A 19,667-nucleotide genomic window follows, 5' to 3' on the forward strand; every position below is an offset into this window, starting at 1 on the left:
GTCTGCAACACCCCATATTCTGTAGTAGGAATAAATGATTGGATACACAATGAATCGGGAGGGGGTGGGGGTGAGAATTTGTAAATGGAAGGAAATGAATTGCAAATCAACAGTCAATTATAATCCCATTTCACCGATTCAGTATTGACTAAGCATTCCTTGATTTGCATCCACTTACTGTCTAAATTAAATTTTCATTTGTGGGGTGGGGGAGAGCAAATCTTTTTACAGAACACCAGGTCTGCAGTATGCTGAAGTGAAAATGAAATAAAGATGCTGTGCAGCCATTTTATGAATAACGCACAGCCGAGTGCCTAATGCCATAGTGAGCACTGTCACAATAGCAGCTGAAAGTTTGTCTTTCCTATGTTTTCAGGGTCTTGCAATGTCTCAGCCATCTTGTGGCCCTTGTCCCCCGCCTCCGCCTCCTCCCCCTCCTGGGCCCCCTCCAGTCCTGTTGTCAGAAACATCAAAGGATGAGGCATCTGTGGCACGTTCCCAGCTCTTTGCTCAGCTTAATCAAGGAGAAGGAATCACGAAAGGTGAGAATATCAGTACGACTAACTGTCCTTTTCGTCATATGATACTAGGGAGCAGGACAAAATCCTGTTTCTTGTCAGCAATATTTGTGACTAACTTGGCTGCTGCATATTTTCAAACAAATGTTTAAGTACATTCTAGTTTAAAAAGAGATCATTTGTAGCTGTATTATTTTACTCTATTGTTTTAAATGACTGTTTGCAGAGCTATAAATACATTTGCAATCCGCTCAATCTAATACAAATGCCTGTAATAAAAGCAAAATGCTGCGGATGCTGGAGATCTGAAATAAAAACAGAAATTGTTGGAAAACCTCAGCTGGCCTGGCAACATGTGTGGAGAGAGAAACAGTCAATATTTCAAGTCCACTATGACTCTTCTTCGAAACTTCGATGCTGTCAGCCCCGGACCATCCATTGTTTTGAATGTTTTTATATTTGTCGCTGAGTTTCTGTTAGTTATATCAACATAATTGGCCAAACCAATGCAAAAGATTAGTCAATTTTAAACCTAAGTGAGTTACGATCACTTGGGCTCCGTATTTTCCACAATCTTTTATGCTGGTTCAAGATTCAATTCAGCAGAATTGGGCCCTGCACGCAAAACTGACCACTCCCTTCGGTCACAATTGCAAGATTCTACAAATTGCCCTAGTTGTAGAAAATTGTACTAATTTTCTTAGATGCATAGGCATTCAGGCATGTTTTAAAGATTGTTTTCATATCAAAATGTATTTAATTCATTAAGAAACCAGCTAGAGTACACCAATGAAACTGAGATGGTTCAGTATAGTTTTTAATAGGTATTTTCAGCACTTTTAAGTCAGGTTATTCACACATGGAGTACTAGACACACTTATTAAAATGCCAAGTTTTGATGATATATCTATATTCAGCAGTAGTAATGGAACTGTAGCAGGCTATGTTTTTAATACATCAATGAGCACTTTTTAATGAAAGGAACAATTATGTTCTGTTACGTTGCCCCGATTGAACTGGTCCTTGGACGATTTTAAGTTTGTGGTTATGCAACTTGAAGCCTATACCTAAGCAGGGCAATTTCAAACAAATTTTGGTCATATTTCCTCAATTATGCACAGAGTGGAAATTCAACCCCTTGGTATGTGTTGTGTTTTAATCCAACCACTCCATCCTCTTTGTTCGTCACTCCCAATTACCTGTGTCATCAATGTGTGGAGGAGGAAGACACTACAAGTAAGACATAACTAAGTCTATTGAAAACCAAAATTTCTAGCATTGCATATATTATGAGAAGACAAAATCTGTGGGGGAAAAATATCCTGTATAAATTAATGAGTAATGCAACATGTCTTATAATGGAACCAGGGGCAGTATCGCTGAAAATAGTATATTATGATTTATTAGGTTCACTCTGTTTTCAAGCAGGAAAGAAAATCATTGTAGTTAACAGCCAACGGTAGAGTGGTGGGTATACATCATATTCATGTAGCATTGCCTGTAATGCTATATCGTCCACCATGACTATAGGCTGAGTCCTCTGGAATTTCATCCCTAAACCTCTCCACCTCACTTCTTGCTTAAAACCCTCCTTAACACCCATCCCATCACCCTTCCTAATCTTTGCTTCATTGACTCAGCATCCATTTTTCTCCTTTGTGCCTCTGAAATGGCTGGGGACATTGGGCTGACTTTTCGCAGTCCCGTAGAGACAGGTTCGGAGCTGGGACCAAGAGAAAAATTAGAGAATATTGGCAGTGGTGAGTAGCTAATGAAGTGCCATCTTGGGGACAAATTGGTGACAATGCCAGGATCTTCCCGGTGGCAGGTGGTCCCCTTGCTGCTGAGGTCGGCTGTTGCCTAGAGGTGAGCTCCCGAAGGCAGTCCACTGGACCTGCGAGACCTCCTTTAATTACAGCCCATCCCGCCCACCCCCAGTAGAGCTGCATATTCCAGAAGGTTACAGCTGCAGCCACAGGCCATTCTGTGGAGGAGATCCCCTTCTACATTGATGGTCTGAAAGCTATACTGATTTTTTACACTTTTATAATTCTTCAGAGGTGCCTTCATCTTGAGGTGCCTCCCCATTCTCCTGCTTACATCGACAGCAACCACGGGCTGAATTTTGCCGTCGACGAGCAGGGGGTGGAACCCGCTCACCGATGCATGAAATGACACAGAATGACGTCGGGCAGAAACCCCGACGTCGTCGCGCCCCATTTAAATTTTCAGGAAGGCGGGCCCGCAGCAAACAATTAAAGGACCTGCCCTTCCAACCTTAAGGTTGGTGGGCAGGCCAGGAGCCCCGGCGGGAACTAGAAAAAGCATGAAACCTCATCCACCAGCGGGATGAGGTTTCATGTAGGGATTTTAAAAAAGTTTTAGTGTAATTAATGAACATGTCCTATCTCTTGTGACATTGTCACATGAGGGGGACATGTTAAGGATTTTTTTTTTCTATTTTTAATATTAAAGTGTCAGTGATCTCTCTGAGGCAGCACTTAGCCTCAGGGAGATGTGCGCTCTTTCGTGCGCAGGCGCGAAACAGCGCGCACTCGCATTTGGGGAATCACCCCCCACCCGCGCATAGCGCTTCCTGGCGGGCATCATGCTAGGCGGGCCTTAATTGGCCCGACCACTTAAAATAGCGGTGGGGCCCGCTTCTCCAGTGGGGATTGGCTCCCCGCCCCCCAGAGATTGGGTCGGGCCCGCCCGCCTGGTAGGCAGAAAATTCTGCCCCACGTCTCCGATTGGAGCTGTCAGACGAGCATTGCAACAGGTCCTCTGATTGGGCTTGCCAGTTCCCTGGTCCGCCCACCATTCTTAATTGGACAGGGCTCCCAGAAGCAGCTACGTAATTGGCTGCTTCCAGGAAAATCGCGACCGACAACCTGCTACGGCCACTTTGGGGTTCATGACTGAGAATTAAGGCCGATATCAGGATCTCAGTGACCTTGGCAAAATCCAATCCATTGTCTCTACATTAGCAATGTTATGTAATAAAGATATAGTAGCGCAGTGGTTATGTTACTGGACTACTGAACTGGTAACATTAGCTCAAATCCCAACACAGCAGTTAGAGAATTTAAATACAATTAATTAAATAAATCTGGAATGTAATTTTTGGAAAAACCCAGCTGGTTCACTAATGTCCTTTAGGGAAGGTAATCTGCTGTCCTTAACTTGTCTGGCCTACATGTGACTCCATACCCACAGAAATGTGGTTACTTTAAACTGCCCTTTGAAAGGGCCTACCGAACTATTCAATTGTATTGTGATGAGCAATAAATGCTGGTCTTGAGAGGGGCTGTATTTCTCTATTATTGTTTTTATATGAGGTTCCTGCTTAAAAGCATCTGCACATGAGCAGTCATTTCGAAGTTGCAAATTGAAATCTATTTGCAGCCTATGGACCCTTTCCACGAGCTGTGCAACTACAGGCAAATGAGTGGAGAAAACTGCATTAATGACCTAACTGGGCAGGATTGTCTACCAAAGGCCATGTTAATGTTGGTCACAGAGGGGCAGCAGTGCTGAATGATACTGGTCTTAGAGGATTAAATTATTAGAACAAGCTGCATAAATTTGGCTTGTATTCCCTTGAGTGTAGAAAATCAAAAAGTGATCTGATCAAAATGATTAAAATGTTAAAGAGATTTGATAGAGAAGATACAAAGGCCTGGGTTTTCACGGAGTTGTAAGATGCACAAGAGGATCCTCCCGACCTGACCAGCTCCAATGCAAGGGTAGGCATTTCCTAGCCTCCTGCAATTTTCATGGAGGTGGGGCCAGCTTCCTCATGACTCGTGGTTCATGAGTCTTCCACCTCTGAATTCAGGAACCTTTTGAAAGGTATGTTCAAAAAGACTCATCCATGCTCTCCATTCCCCCTAATGCCGACTCATGCCTCCCGCCAGCCCCCACCCCCATTGGCTAGTTATTCCCTCCATACCAACTCATGGCCCTTTCATACCCATTCACTCAGTATACACTACATACAGAATAATGGCATGTGTGGAACTGTTTAAAAATACACCCATTCATAAATCTTCTTTTAAAAAACAATGCTGTTCTTTCAACCCTACAGAACTGTCAATCAAACCATTAAAGTATAAAAAACAAATTCAAATACTTCACAACTCTTAATCTTGCGTAAACACTTAGACACTGACAAAAGAGACTGCAGAAAAAAATAACATAAGCACATAAAGATGTCAGTCAAGCAAATTCAACAGTTCCCCAGCTGTCGAAACAAATTCCCACTCTGATAATCATTTCAAGAGTCTGGGTGTTGAGCCAAGCATACAAAATGAGGCATAAGTTTTATTTTTTTCTGCACAGGAAAATAGAGTTGAGATGCAGGCTAACCATGGTTGAGCTGACTGATGTATTCCTATACAAGTATTGCTGTATTTACACCACCTCTTAATACCAAAGTTTTAATTTGCTGTAAGGATTGTGGGGGCACTGTGGCAAAATTAAACCCTAGCAACAATTCAAACCTTCTATTGAAAAGCAGTACAGCACAATATCATTGTGAGAAAGAACAGATTGGATTTGTGCACCCCAACTGACCAGGAAATAAATTCTGAATGAAGAATATATTGACCATCCAAGGATTGTACCACACAGATAAATATATATATTATTCCACTTGTGATTGAAGTACTCTATATTTCTCAAGTTCTGGCTTCTGTCACATTCCTGGTTTCCTCCAGCCCACCATTAGTGACCATGCCCCAGCTGCGTAGACCCTAAGCTCTGGAATTCCCCCCCCCACCCCTAAACTTCTCTGTCCCCCTACTTCTCTTTCCTTCTTTATGATACTCCTTGAAATCTATCATTTCGACCAAGCTTTTGGTCACCCATCGTAATAACCCCTGATGAAAGACCATAGCCCTGATAGATGCTGCCAGACCTACTGGTGTTAAATGTTATCTGATAACCCTTCTGTGAAGCATATGGGATATTTTACTACCTGAAGGATGCTATATAAATGCAAGTTGTTGTTATTGTTGGAAAACAATGTATTAAGAAATTTACATAATAATCATAACCACTGTTCTCATTTTTTCAGGCAGCAAGCGCTGGTAGTGATTCTGTGATTCGCATTTACACCTCCTCTAGACTTACCTTTTGTCTGTTCTTGGATTAGCATCTCCTCTTTGCCTTGCACCATCATCCCTTTTGTCATTTAATCACTTCTGCCTTACATCCTATCACAGATCCTCCCTTCTGATCTTTCATCTCCTTCCCCCACTTCTGTACCTGCTTAAAACTTGTTGCTTCTGTAACATTTTCTAGTTCTGATGGAAGGTCATCAATGTAAAACATTGGTTGGGATTTTGTCAGGCGGCAGTGGCCCCATCCATGGGCCAGAAAACCAGGGACATCTCCCCTTCGGCCATTTCTGGGAGTCCTGATCGGACTTTACAACCATCAAGCAGCTCATGAGTTGCTGTAGGGTCTCTTCCCCACCCCTCACCCTCCTACTATCCTTTAAGTGAAGAGACCCTGCATCCAAGAGCAGCTGGTCAATCGGAGGGCCAGCCACTCTTCAGTCCCAGGGTGTGGTGGCCAATGCTGGGACTGCACCCAGCCTGGAGAAGGAGCATGGACGTCTTCCTCCAAATAAGGTAAGTTGGGTCAGAGTTGCCAGGATCAGTCAGGCAGGCACTGGCAAGAGAGGGTGTGGGAAGGAGGTTAGATCAGGTCAGGAGAGGAGCTGTTGCTGGGGCACCCATCGCCGCTGGGGTGGGTGGCGGGAGGGGATCCCTCCATGGGCTACAGAGTGCTCTATCAAGAGGGACCACTCTTTAGCAGGCAGGCCACCAAGGTTACCTGGCAGTTTCCCCACGTGGCCGAGGGACCTCCAGCTGCTGGTAAAATGCCAGAAATGCTATGAACGGGCCTGTAATTAGTTGCATAAGGGCCTCTATTGCCCTCTGCGCAGGAAGACCATCCACCGCCTTCCCCATTGCTGGCATAATAATATGGCAGCTGGAAGCAACAGGCATGCCAACCCCCACCCTTCCTCTCAATTTTTTGCCTCCCCCCACCCCACTCCTTGAGTAAAATCCTAGCCACAAAGATGCTGCCAGAGCTGCTGAGTATTTCCAGAATTTTCTGTTTATTTTGCACACTTCCAGCATCTGCAGTATGTTGACTTTGTATGTGACCTTACTCAAAGATTCCCAAATGCTAAGTGGTATATTTTAAAGAAAATAAAACTCAACGTCTATCAAAATAATTATCTCAAAAATGCCCCGTGCTGTTGCCAGGCTGGTAAATGCAGCCCTGCATTGTGCACAGTAACAGTGCGATCAGGAGGATCCCTTTTTGGTGATGTTGGTCGGAAGGAATATTGGCTCCAATATAGCAAGAACTCCCAGCTGTTTCAAAGAATGCTGCAAGATCTTTATGGTCCTTCACAACTAACTATTGACACTCCAGTTTATTGTCTCAGTGAAAAAACAATGCACCTCTAATAATGCAGCACTCCTGCAGTAGTGCACCGAAGTTAAATGCTTTACAGACCGTGATAAAAGCTGTGCAACTTAAACCTGCAACTTTCTGAGTCAGAGGCAAGAGTTCTACCCAACCAACTTGATCATTGAAGTTTGTAATTTATTAATTAAATGATTAAATAATTAAAAGTGGATGAAGCTTGTACCCACTGATATGCTAGAACATTGTGTGGGTGTCATTCAATAAAGAGAAATCTGGAACATGATTCCTCTTCTTCCTTCCTGATGTATAACTTAAAAAGAATTAGAACTATCGCTCCGTACAATTTATCACAAGTGACACAAAGTTGTGCTTTCTTGAGATAAAAGATCAGCTGTAAAAGATTTCAAATAGAGAGAAGCTTCTTTAGACAGTGAGTTGTGAGGCTGTGAAACCCACTTTCAGGTTGAGGCAAGAACTGTATCAATAATTTGCAATTAAATTGGTTGAAGGAAAAATGAATGAAAAATGTATAAGAAATAGGTTGGGTAAAATGATAGGGATATTTATGTGGAGAAGAAAATGTTGAAATGGACTGGTTGAGAAACATGCTGTTTCCACATTGTAACTTTATGGCCTGAATCCTCTGGTTGGTGAGCAGGGGCGGGCCCCACTCGCCAACTCGTAAAGTAACGCGCGGTGACATCGGGGGTGCATCCTGACGTCACCGCATGTCATTCCGATCCTCAGTTCGGTGGGTGCGCAGCCTACTCCACTATGCACCCGCCAAACTGTCAAACTATTAAGGCCATTAATTAACTAATTAAACTGCTCCTCAGGGCTGCCCATCCAACCTTAAGGCTGGTGAGCAGGCACAGAGCCTAGGCGGCCTTCGCGTTTTTCATAGAACCTCATCCACGGGCAGGATGAGGTTGCATGAAGGTTTTATAACTTTAATAAAAGTCTTTAATAAAATTAATAGACATGTCCCAGCTCACGTGCCTCAGGGAGATTTCTGCACTCTTTTGCACACATGTGTGAAAGAGCGCAGGCCCCGACTCTCCCTCCTCCCCCCGCCACCCGCACAGGGAGCAGTCAGCACTTCCGGGTGTGTAACTCACAAAATCATGAAAATCCTTGCCTGTTACCTTTTGGGAACAGCTTTTAGAATCTTTTCTATCTCCTGGCAGTCAGCAATATAAGATGTGTGCACCCTCTAGAGGCAAGAGTTAGTGGTGGAAATTCTTAGAATGTTCATTCTCTCAGTGAACTATTTTTAAAAAATGAATCAAGAACCATGGCCTGAATTTTGCGCTCGTTGGGCGCGTGCGATCGGCGGGCCCGGAAACCATCCCCCCGACCACAATTTCACGCTGGCTGGCTAATCAATGGTCAGCCAGCATGAAACACGCGCTGAGAAAGACTCAGCACTGCGGGAGGGGGCGGGAAGAGGGCAGGCGCCGACGTCTCCGCGGGTGCTGGTGAGCACTTCCAGTGAGCTCCCTGAAGGCAGACAGCTGCCCCAGGAAGTTGCAGACCTCCAAAACATAAAAGAAAGCACAAAAATGCTGCAAAAAATGTCCATGCAGAACAATCAGGCACCTGAAAGCATACCTCATTTAAAAAATACAGTCCCCAGATATTTCTTTTTATTTTAGATCCTAACAAAAATTTCCTCCCGCCCTTGGATGAGGTTTCATCAAAAATGTAAAGCCCACCTGGCTGGCTGGCCCGTCCGCCAACTGTAAGGTTGGACAGGCCACAAAAAATTGCTTACAGTTGGGCCGTTAATGAGCTTAATTGCCCGCTTATTTGTCGGCGGGCACTGTTCTGACTTCTGTGCGCGCCCACCGGGCGAAATATTGCACAATTATATCGGGACGCTCGCCGGACTTCATCTCACACGATTTTACGCCCGTTCGGGTCAGGCACGCGCCCACCCGCGGGATGTAAAATTCTGGCCCCTGTGTGAGAAATTGTCATAATTATTTCCTTATGTTTTTTGATACACTAGAAAAACAGCTTCAACTGATAATCAGGGCACTTAATAGAGAAATGAATGTAAGAACATAATAAGTAAGAGCAGGAGCAGACCAAATGGCCCATCGAGCCTGCCCGCCATTCAAGTATAATCATGGATGATCTTCTGCCTCAACTTCGCTTTCCCACCCACATCCCATATCCCTTGATTCCCTGAGGGACAAAACATCTGTCCACCTCAGCCTTAAAAATATTCAACAATGAAACATCTACAAACCTTGAGGGTAGAAAATCCCAAAGAAGCACAATCTTCTGAGTGAAGAAATTTCTCCTCATCTCAGTCGCATATGATCGACCACTTATCCTGAGACTGTGCCCCTTTGCTTTAGATTCCTCAGCCCGGAATTGCTAACATCTCACAAAGATCATCCAGAGAGTAGCTGAGCCAATTAGAAGGTTCTGGGTTCAATCCCTGATCTGTGTTGAATTAAATTTGCTAGAGGCAAAGTTTCTACAATTGACCTCAGTATCCCTGGACTAGCAAGGGCAAATAGAGATCAACTCAACATATCATTATCCAACAGACCCTACTTTGAGAGTGTGAGAGACTGTTTGAGTGTGCACATGTGAACATACACATGTGTGCATCAGACAAGAACAACTTCAGGCTCTGCCATGATGCCTCCTAGGGCTGAATGAGCTACTAACACTGTTGAAGCTCTCACATGAATGATGGCCACTAGTTCAAGTTGCCTTTTCATCCATACCACAGAAAAAAGAGAAGGTTCATTAAACAATGACGGTCCTGGGTAAATAGAACAGAACTGGAGGAATTGAGAAGCAAAAACATTCTTCGAATAATTAAATAACAGACTTACATTTACATAGTACCTTGTCCTTAGGATGCCACAAAGTGCATCCTATTAATTACTTTTTAAGTTTAGCGATTTGCTTTATAAGTATCATGGCAGCTATTTGCACACAGCAAACTCCTACAAACAGCTTTGAAATAATGACAGGATAATCAGTTTTGGTGGTGGTAACTGAAGGAGGAGTGTTGGCCAGGACACTGGAGTGAACTCCCCTGCTTTTTTTTGAACAGAACCATAAGATCTGTCAGGAAGACAGGACACTGGATTTTCGTTCCATGGTCCCAATCCCAATGCCAGGATGAATTTCGGGTTGGAAACCCAGAAATGCTGGCAGCAGGACCCCAGAAGTGATTTTGGAGGAGGGAGCCAATTAAGTGGGATAACAGGAGGCCCTCCAACACTGATAGGTCAGCAGCCCCAGTGCCAGAGGTGGGAGCTGCCGATGTAGATAGGAGGTGATGGAAGCACCCTCTGAAGGCATTTTATAAATGTAAGTGTACAGTGAGGCCACAGCTGCCAGGCTGTCATCGTGGCAGGAAGTCCCTCCATTGGACGGTTAGCGGCTGCAGCTGTGGCTATGGTGGAGGAAAGGGGAGGTTTCCTTACAGGATGGAGAGCTGGCCCTCAGGTCTGTCGCCTCCATCCCCCAGCTGTGTTTTGGCCTCGGCAGGGGCCCACATGCCAAAATGGAAAATCCTGATTAGTATCCAAGTGGCCTTAATAGGGCCTTTACATGCTCTAATTAGTTACCCACCAAATATGCGAACATGTTGGCAAACCAGCACACCAGCCGATTATGGAAAATTGCTGTCCTGTCAGTCCACCCTGGGCCTCTGTTTAACATCTCACCTGAAAGACAGAGATAGTGCAACACTAGATTGAGTGTTCAAATCCCTTGAGTGGCCTTTGAATGCAAGACCTTCTGACTCAGAAGTGAGACGGCTACAAGGAAGCCAAGGCTGAAACTTGTAAAAAAAAATTATAGACGTGTGTGTACAAAAAATGATTGAATTGTAGTTGAGACGTGCGTGTGCTTGTGTGTTTCTCTTGATCCTGTGCAAGATTTCTCACTTCTGAATGATTTTACTATAAAGTTTAGATTAGTTGAGCTCTAAGGAAATTGTTGTGTCGATATTAGCTAAACAAACAGGTCACCAGTTCCAACAGTAAAATAGCTGTGGTAAACTGCAGAAAGTTAACATTTGTTTCAAGCATATTCAGTGATCAGGAATGAGGGACTTCAGTTATATGCAGACTAGAGAAGCTGGGATTGTTCTCCTTAGTGCAGAGAAGATTAAGTAGAGATTTAGTAGAAGTATTCAAAGCTATGAGGGGATTTTAATAGAGTAAATAAGGAAAAGTTGTTTCCACTCGCGCGAGGATTGGTAACTAGAGGACGTGGATTCAAGATAATTGACAAATGAACCAGAGGTGAGATTAGATTTATTTTTATGCAGTGAGTTGTTACAATCTGGAAAGCACTGTCTGAAAGGGTTATGGAAACAGATTCGACAGTAATTTTCAAAAGGAATTTGGATAAATACTTGAAATGTCAAAAAACAATGAAGGACTTTGGAGAAAGAGTAGGGAAGTGGGACTAACTGGGTAGTTCTTACAAAAATTCAGCACAGGTGTGATGGGCCGAATGGCTTCTTTCTGTGCTGTATATTCACAGAATCACAGAATCTGTACAGTGCAGAAGGAGGCCATTCGGCCCATTGAGTCTACATTGGCTCTCTGAAAGAGCATTCTACCGAATTCCACTCCCCTGCCTTGTCCCCATAATGTTGCACGTTCTCTCTTTTCAGATAGCAATCCAATTCCTTTTTGAATACCGTGATTGAACCTGCCTCCACCACCCTCTCAGGAGGTTCGTTCCAGACTCCAACCACCTTTTGGGTGAAAAAACTTTTCCTCACATCACTTTTACTCCTTTTGCTAATTATTTTGAAGCTGTGCCTTCTAGTTCTTGATGTTCCCACGGGCGGGAACAGTTCCTCACTATCTACCCTGCCCATACCCTTCAGGATCTTGAATACCTCTATCAAGTCTCCTCTCAGCCTTCTTTTATCCAAGTAAAACAGTTCTAACTACTCCAAACTATCCTCACAGCTCCAGTTCTTCATCCCTAGAATCATTCTTGTGAATCTCCTCTTGTGCTGTGTTATTATGTCCTGACTTTTGTAACTATTGAGATCTTTTGAGAATACTCCTTGACATCCTTGCTGGAGCCCCAGTGGTACTTTAATATCGAACAGCAGCTCCCTAAATAAGTGAGCTGAATATAAATGTCTGATACTTAACAACTTTTTGATTCTGTTGCTGATTCAATAAACTGATCAGTTTTCTTTGCATGGTATTGATAATTTTCTTTCTCCCTCTCAAGGTCTCCGCCATGTCCCTGATGACCAGAAGACTCACAAGAATCCAAATCTTCGTCCACGGAGTGGAGCTGTCAATTCCCCATCAAAGAGTCACATGACCAGTCCTACGTCTCCCTTGTCCCCTCCACAACAGCCGAGGGCACCTGTGCTGGAGCTGGAAGGAAAGAAGTGGAAAGTGGTAAATATAACAAAGCTATTGATTTTGGATACCCATGGAATTAGGAACAAATGCCAAGACTCAAATTACAATGACCGGGAGTTCCTGTGCCCGCGTGCGTCGGGCATGTTCAGTGGCGTGAGCGAACAATATGGCGAGAAGGCCAAAAATCATCCACTCAGCCCAACGGTGGGCCCTGTTTCTCAGCATCTGACATTGGGAATCTCGTTGTAGTACATCTGCATATTATTATAAGGCTAGACCGCCGGAATCATCCCCACCCCCGCTGGATCGTCTGCCCATGTCAGCGGGAAAACATGCCGATGTGTTTCACAATGGCATATATACGGCGTGCACTTGGCGGGCTGCACTTTGCTCAGGACTTAAAGATCTGATTGCCTACCCTACTTCAGTCAACACTCGCAGACATCAGCGCCAGGCTTCACAGACAGCACCGCACCACTTTTAGGGGGGCCCACAGGCAGGGCCCTACCTACCAACCAGCTCAACCATATGTGGGTGGCTTTTCAATGGCTGCAGGGCTAGGGCTTGCTGGGGAAGGGGGGAGAAGTGGCTTCAGGCAAGGGAAGAGGCTGCATGATGAGAGCTGTACTGGGGAAGGAGGGTATCCCAGGGTGTGTGTGGGGCACATGATCTGTGCAAATGGCCTGAAGATGATGAGGGCTGAGGAGGCAGTGGAATTTGAAGTGACTCCAGTTTCTGTAGACAGCAGGTTTATGCTCAAATGCTGGAGGCTTCTCACACTCCTGTTAGATCTTACAATGCCTTCCCCTGACACATAGCCTCATTCTCCTTTATACATGTTTCTCCCTTTTTAATATGTAAATTCCATTGTTTCCAAATGTCTTTGGAACTTTACTTTTCTTATAATATAAATCTTTTCATGTTGCTACTATTCTCATTAACCTCTTTGAAATTCAAATCCCCCTTCATCTATCTAAAAATGCAAATTCCCTATCACCTTACATGCTAAGACCACAACCATGTTTACTCATTAACATATTAAAGACACTTGTGCACCTTACTTCTTTTGATAACTTCAACTTGCAGTCTGCTTGGCTACAAAATGTTATTAAATCACACAGACACAACAATACAAACCCCCATAAACCTACTTTACAATAAATCAGAAAAATGTTATGAAAATTATTATACTTTCATGACACTTCCCTCCTTATCAAAAAATGAACCATCGTAATTTTAAAAGATGGCTTAATTTTCTTAACCCATCTTACACTACCTACTAGACCTATCTATATGCTCACACAATTACATTACCAGATGCATGCATTAACATAACAATATATATATATATATAAATCTTTCATCTCAACAGAAGTCATTTCAGTCCAGTGTCCAGGTTTTAAATGTCCAATTTCCCTTTGAGCTTTAACCTTTCGACAATGCATCTGAAATTAGATCTTCTCGTCCAGCCGCATGTATAATCTGTAGAGTAAATGGTTGCAATAATAAACTCCATCTGAACAGCCTTGCACTTTGGTCTCAAAATCTGTCCAGAAATTTTAAAGGAATGTGGTCCATATAAACGATTGTTTCCGGCGAATTGTTTGCAACATAAACCTCGAAATGCTGCAATGCTAACACCAGACCCAGAGTCCCCTTTTTGATCGTTGAATAATTTCTCTGTTGCACTTCTGTGAAAAATACCCTATCAGTTTCTCAATTCCACTTTCATTTTCTTGCAGCAGGACAGCCTCAATGCCTATATTACTTGCATCAAAGGCCAACTTAAATTGCTTGGCATATTTGGGTACTGCCAAAACTGGTGTCGTAGTCAATACAATTTTCAAATTGTCAAATGGCTTCTGACACTCCTGTGTCCATTGAAACTTCTTGTTTTTTAATAGTTTAATCAATGGAGCAACCACACTGCTAAAATTTGGTACAAATTTCTGGCAAAACCCTCTCATGCCCAGAAATCTCAAAACTTATTGGTTTGTTGTCGGCATGGGGAAATCCACAATAGCTTTGACTTTCACATCTATCGGAGCCACTTTACCATGTCCAATGGTATGGCCTGGATATGTAACTTGCGCTCTTGCAAATTCACTTCTAGCCAAGTTCATTACCAAGTTAGCTTCTTGTAGTCAACTAAATAATTCCTCCAGACGATGTAAATGTTCCTCCCACGTTTGACTGAAAACTATCAAGCCGTCAGTATAAGCAGCACAATTGCTCAATCCTGCAATTACTTTGTTTATCAGTCTTTGGAATGTTGTGGGTGCATTTTTCATACCAAATGGCATGACTTTAAACTGATATAGTCCATCTGGTGTCACAAAAGCCAAAATCTCCTTTGCTCTTTCCGGTAACAGTACTTGCCATTATCCTCTCAGCAAGTCAATCTTTGTGATAAACTGTGATGGTCCCACTTTCTCAATGCAATCTTCCAACTTTGGTATAGGATAGGAATCTACTTTTATGACTGCATTCACCTTTCAATAGTCCACACACAGCCTGTGTTCCATATGGTTTCAGTACCAGCACAATCGACGAACTCCAGTTACTGCAACTAGACTCAATGATGTCATTTTGAAGCATGAATTCAATTTCTTTTTGTACTTGTGATAACTTTGCTGGACTTAATCTATAGGGATGTTGCCTTATTGAAGATGAACCTTCTATGCTTATATCATGTATATCTAAATTTGTCCTACCCAGCTTATTCCCACAAATAATTTTGTATGACTGCAATAGCTTCTCCAAATCACTTTGACACTTGTCTGGAAGATAACTCAATATTACAATTAAATTTTCAAGTACCCCCTCATTACCCAAATTAATTAGAGGAAAATCAATTTCAGAATCCTTCATTTCTACTTCTTTCTCCTTATCTAACACCACTGATACCTCCTTTTGATCCTCTTCCGTATCAAAGTACTTTTTAAGCATAATTACATGACACACCTTCTGCTTTTTTCTTCTATCTGGAGTATTTATTAAATAATTTATTTCACTCAGTTTCTTTTCAATCCTGTAAGGCCCACTAAACCTTGCCTTTAACAAGTCACCCAATACTGGTAACAAAACTAACACTTTTTCCCCAGCAACATAACTACGAGCTGTGGCTCTCCTATCTGCCTTCACTTTCATCACTTGCTGTGATATCTTTAAATGTTCCCTAGCTAACTCACATGCTGTGTCCAATCTTTCTCTGAAGTTTGATACATAATTCAGGAGAGTAGTTTCCAAATTTTGACCCACCAATTTCTCATGTATCAATTTCAGTGGTCCCCTTACCTCATGACAATAGACTAACTCAAAAGGACCAAATCCAGTTGATGCATTAGGAGCATCCCCATTACAAATAACAAGAATGGAATTCCCCTATCCTAAACTTGTGGATAGTCCTAACTATATACCCTCATTCATTACTTCTCTAAACAGCAGTGACATGAAATTTGAATCCTGATCTAATTGTATTTCTTTTAGTAAACCAGGGCCAGAATTTTCTCGTTGGTGTGCAGGGGCGGGCCCTGCACGCTGACGCGTAAAATGACACACGGTGACATCAGGCGAGCGTCACGATGTTCTCCGATGCGCGCGCGCCATTAATTAATGATCCACTTAAGGCTCTTGAGGCAGCAATTGTCGGGGATTTTTCAGGGCTCGTGTGATCTTCAGGAAATCGCATGGATGCAACGGGCAGGTGGGTTGGCCATATTTGTATAAACCTCATTCACGGGAGGGATAAGAGTGGTGAGTGCAGTCGCGAGTGTTATTTGTCAGACATTTAATTGTTAAGGTTACTGATACTTGTCTGTGTGAACAGGAATACTTCAAAACTCTTCACAGCTGCTTGGACAGGAGTAACAGCCTTCAGGTCAGGACTCTGCAGTAAAGATCATTTCTGAGGCCTTGCTGGTTTCAGGAAGCCTTCCTTTAGCCTGGGAATAGGAGTTGTGCTATCCAGTGGAGGCACCTCCTCTGAGGAGGAATGGAGGGCCAGAAGGGGGAGGAGGCCAGGAGTCCGCATTCAGCCTCCAGGGGAGCTACCTTTGAGTGGAGAGGCGCAGGCACATGGGGTGCAGGGCCAACAGGAAGTCCAAGGCAGAAGGGGCCGCAGAAGACGCCGCTATCCTGCTGCCAGGGTTTACAGGCAGCGAAGCAGCTACCTCAATATGTCTGAGATGCAGTGCCGAAGGAGGCTTTATCTCTCAAGGGAGACAGTCACCTCCATCTGTCAGATGATAGGCCCTGAGATCTGTGCCAACTGTGTGGGTGGGCACCCCATGCCAGTGGCCTCCGGCTCTTTCCAGGGATCGGTGGGTGATCTTTCAGGAGTCTCCCAGTAATCTGTCCACACTTGTGTCAAGCAGGTGACAGATGCCTTGTTCAGTCATGCATTAACTTGCATCCACTACTGCTGGGACGAGGCGAGCCAGACAGAGCAAGGCAGAGGCTTCGCAGCGATTGCTGGCTTCATCCACGTCCAGGATGCGATCGTCTGCACACATATGGCCATCAGGGCGCCAGCGGATGAGCCCGGTGCCTTCGTCAACAGGAAGGGATTCCACTCCATGAACGTGCAGATAGTGTGTGATCACAAGATGCAGATTCTGCAAGTCTGTGCAAGGTACCCAGGCAGCTCCCACGACGGTTACATCCTCAGACGCTCCCAGGTGCCAAGGCTCTTCAGTGCTCCAGCCCAGCTGGATGGATGGCTGCTGGGTGACGAGGGCTATCCCCTCAAAAGGTGACTCATGACGCCCTTCTGCCATCCAAGAACAGAGGCCGAGCAGCGGTACAACAGGAGCCACGCCTCCACAAGGTCTGTGGTGAAGAGAACGATCGGTCTTCTCAAGATGCGCTTCCGATGCCTGGACCGTTCAGGGGGCGCACTCCAATAACCCCCATCGTGTGTCACTGATAGTGGTTGCATGCTGCACCCTCCACAATCTGGCGCTGGAAAGGGGAAACGCAGTGGGCAAAGATGTAGATGCAGTTGCCCTGGCTGCACGCGATGAGTCCCGCAGTGAGTCCCAGGATAAGCACACACAGGAGAACGCTGAGGCGGTAGACGCTGACCCGGGCATATTCCAGGGAAGCAGGGACACAGTTGGGGAGATGCCAGCTGTGGAACTGGCCACAAGCGAGTGTGAAGTGCCCTCACCACTGTGCCCCGGGACACTAGCCGATGACCTAATTCCCACCGAGGTGCTGGTATCTGTGCTGGTGCCTCCCTGGCAGAGATAGTGTGACGCTGGTGAGTCCAGTTGTTCAGGGGCCTCAGGTGTGAGAGGTGGCCCCTCTGCCTCCTCCTCCCAGCCCTGCTCCGGTGATGCTGAAAGGAAAAACAAGGATATTTGATTAGTTAAAGTGGAGACAATGTCAATGTGCATGCCTGTCTCCCAGATCCGTATGTGCTTGTCCTTCCATAATCAATGGTCAACCCATGTTGCAACCTTCAATCACTGAGCGTTCAGCAGTGCCATGGCTGCTGGGACACACACAGTGACCTCAGTTCTCGGCAATCATACCTCCCAGTCGCACCCCAGCCTCACCGCCACCGGTGGACCTGGGCGCATGGCGCCTCTCCAGATCCATCACCTCCAGCTCGTTTCTAGTCATGATGGCCAACTGGGCCTGGCCTCCACTTGTCCGCATCTGCTCAGCAGCATTGTGTGCAGTCTTCTCCTGAAAAGGAGAGAGGAGCATTGATTAGTCCACCTTGTACCTGGATTCCCATCACATCCCTGCCAACCCAACCAGAGTGGGACATTGCAGGGCTCTAGTGCTTCGTCACCCCACAGCTGCTGCACACTCACACAAAGAAGCCAGGGCTGACCCCCCTTGCCCACACACTGCCTCAATCACATTTGGCACCACACGGTCTAACCTTGCAAAGCAAGGAGGCACAAGCACGTGGAATGCAAAGGGCAGCAGATGGATTGGTGCCCCGCTACCCAGAAGCTCCCCCCACAGCATGTTAGTACTCTGATTTTGACATGTTTCACAGTTCCAGCACTGTGCCTAGGTGCAGATCCTTGAGGTTGCCCCCAAGACAGCACTCTGGGTGTGAGTGTAACGCAGAACCCATCTCAGCACAACCCTCTCGGGGTGAGCTAGGCATGGGCAATATCTGCTGGCCCAGCCAGCAAGGGAAACATGCCACGAAAGATTCAATGCTGTAACTGCACTCAGAGTTGGGGCAGGGCAGGGGGCGCCTTGAGGGGGAAGGGTACCGGCTGTATTAAGTAACTTCTGCCAACACGGTACTCACCCTTCCCAAGCGCAAGAGATCGTTGAATCGTTTGCACCACTGGACCCACGTGTGCCGCACTACATCCTGGGAGCTGACTATCCTTGTTCTTCCTTTCAGCATCACCGGAGCAGGGCTGGGAAGAGGAGGCAGAGGGGCCCCCTCTCACACCTGAGGCCCCTGAACAATTTGACTCACCAGCATCACACCATCTCTGCCAGGCAGGCACCAGCACAGATACCAGCACCTCAGTGGGAATAATTCAATGACCCAGCCTCCACTGCTTTCTGGGGAATAGAATTCCACATACAAACTATCCTCTGAGAGGAAAATATTTTCCTCATTTCCCTCTTAAAAGGGACACCTCTTATTCTTAAATTGTTTCCCCTAGTTGTAGTCTCCCCCACGAGAAGAAACATCCTTCTCTTTACCCTATCAAGTCCCCTCAGGATGTTATATGTTTCGAAAAAGTCACCCTCTCTTTCTTGTAAACTCCAATGGTTATAGGCCCAACCTGTTCAACCTTTCTCCATAAGGTAAACCCCTCATCCCAAGAATGAGTTGAGTGAACCTTTTCTGAACTGCTTCTAATGCAATTATATCCTTTATCAAATAAAAAGACCAAAACTGTACACAGTATTCCAGCTGTGCTCTCACCAATGCCCTATACAACTGCAGTAAACTTCCCTATCTTTATATTCCATTCCCCTTGCAATAAAGACCAATATTCCATTTGCCTTTCTAATCACTTACTGTACCTGCATAGTAACCTTTTGTGATTCATGTACAAGGACTCCCATATCCCTCTCTGTACCACCAAGTTCTGCACTCTCAATTTAAATAGTATACTGCTTTTCTATTCTTCCTGCCAAAATGGACAGGTTCACGTCTTCACACATTATACTCCATCTCCAAATCTTTGCCCACACACTTGACCTAACTATATCCCTTTGCAGACTCTCTACTTCCTCTTGACAACTTACATTCCCACCTATCTTAGTGTCATCGGCAAATTTAGCTACCTTATATTAGGTCCTTTCATCAAAGTCATTAATATAGATTGTA

At 44.8% G+C, this 19,667-nt stretch overlaps 1 protein-coding gene across 2 annotated transcripts in view; it reads left to right on the forward strand.

Annotated features, from left to right (window-relative positions):
• The window catches only part of cap2 (cyclase associated actin cytoskeleton regulatory protein 2), a 245,818-nt gene that overhangs the window by 209,558 nt on the left and 16,593 nt on the right, over positions 1-19,667 (forward strand). For both annotated transcript variants that reach the window (XM_078539281.1, XM_078539280.1), the window contains exons 8-9: positions 377-542; positions 12,204-12,379. In XM_078539281.1, coding sequence (XP_078395407.1) covers positions 377-542; positions 12,204-12,379 — 342 coding nt within the window. The remainder of the gene's footprint in view (positions 1-376; positions 543-12,203; positions 12,380-19,667) is intronic.

This window comes from Cetorhinus maximus, chromosome 3 (genome assembly GCF_964194155.1).
Source record: "Cetorhinus maximus chromosome 3, sCetMax3.hap1.1, whole genome shotgun sequence".
NCBI lineage: Eukaryota > Metazoa > Chordata > Chondrichthyes > Lamniformes > Cetorhinidae > Cetorhinus > Cetorhinus maximus.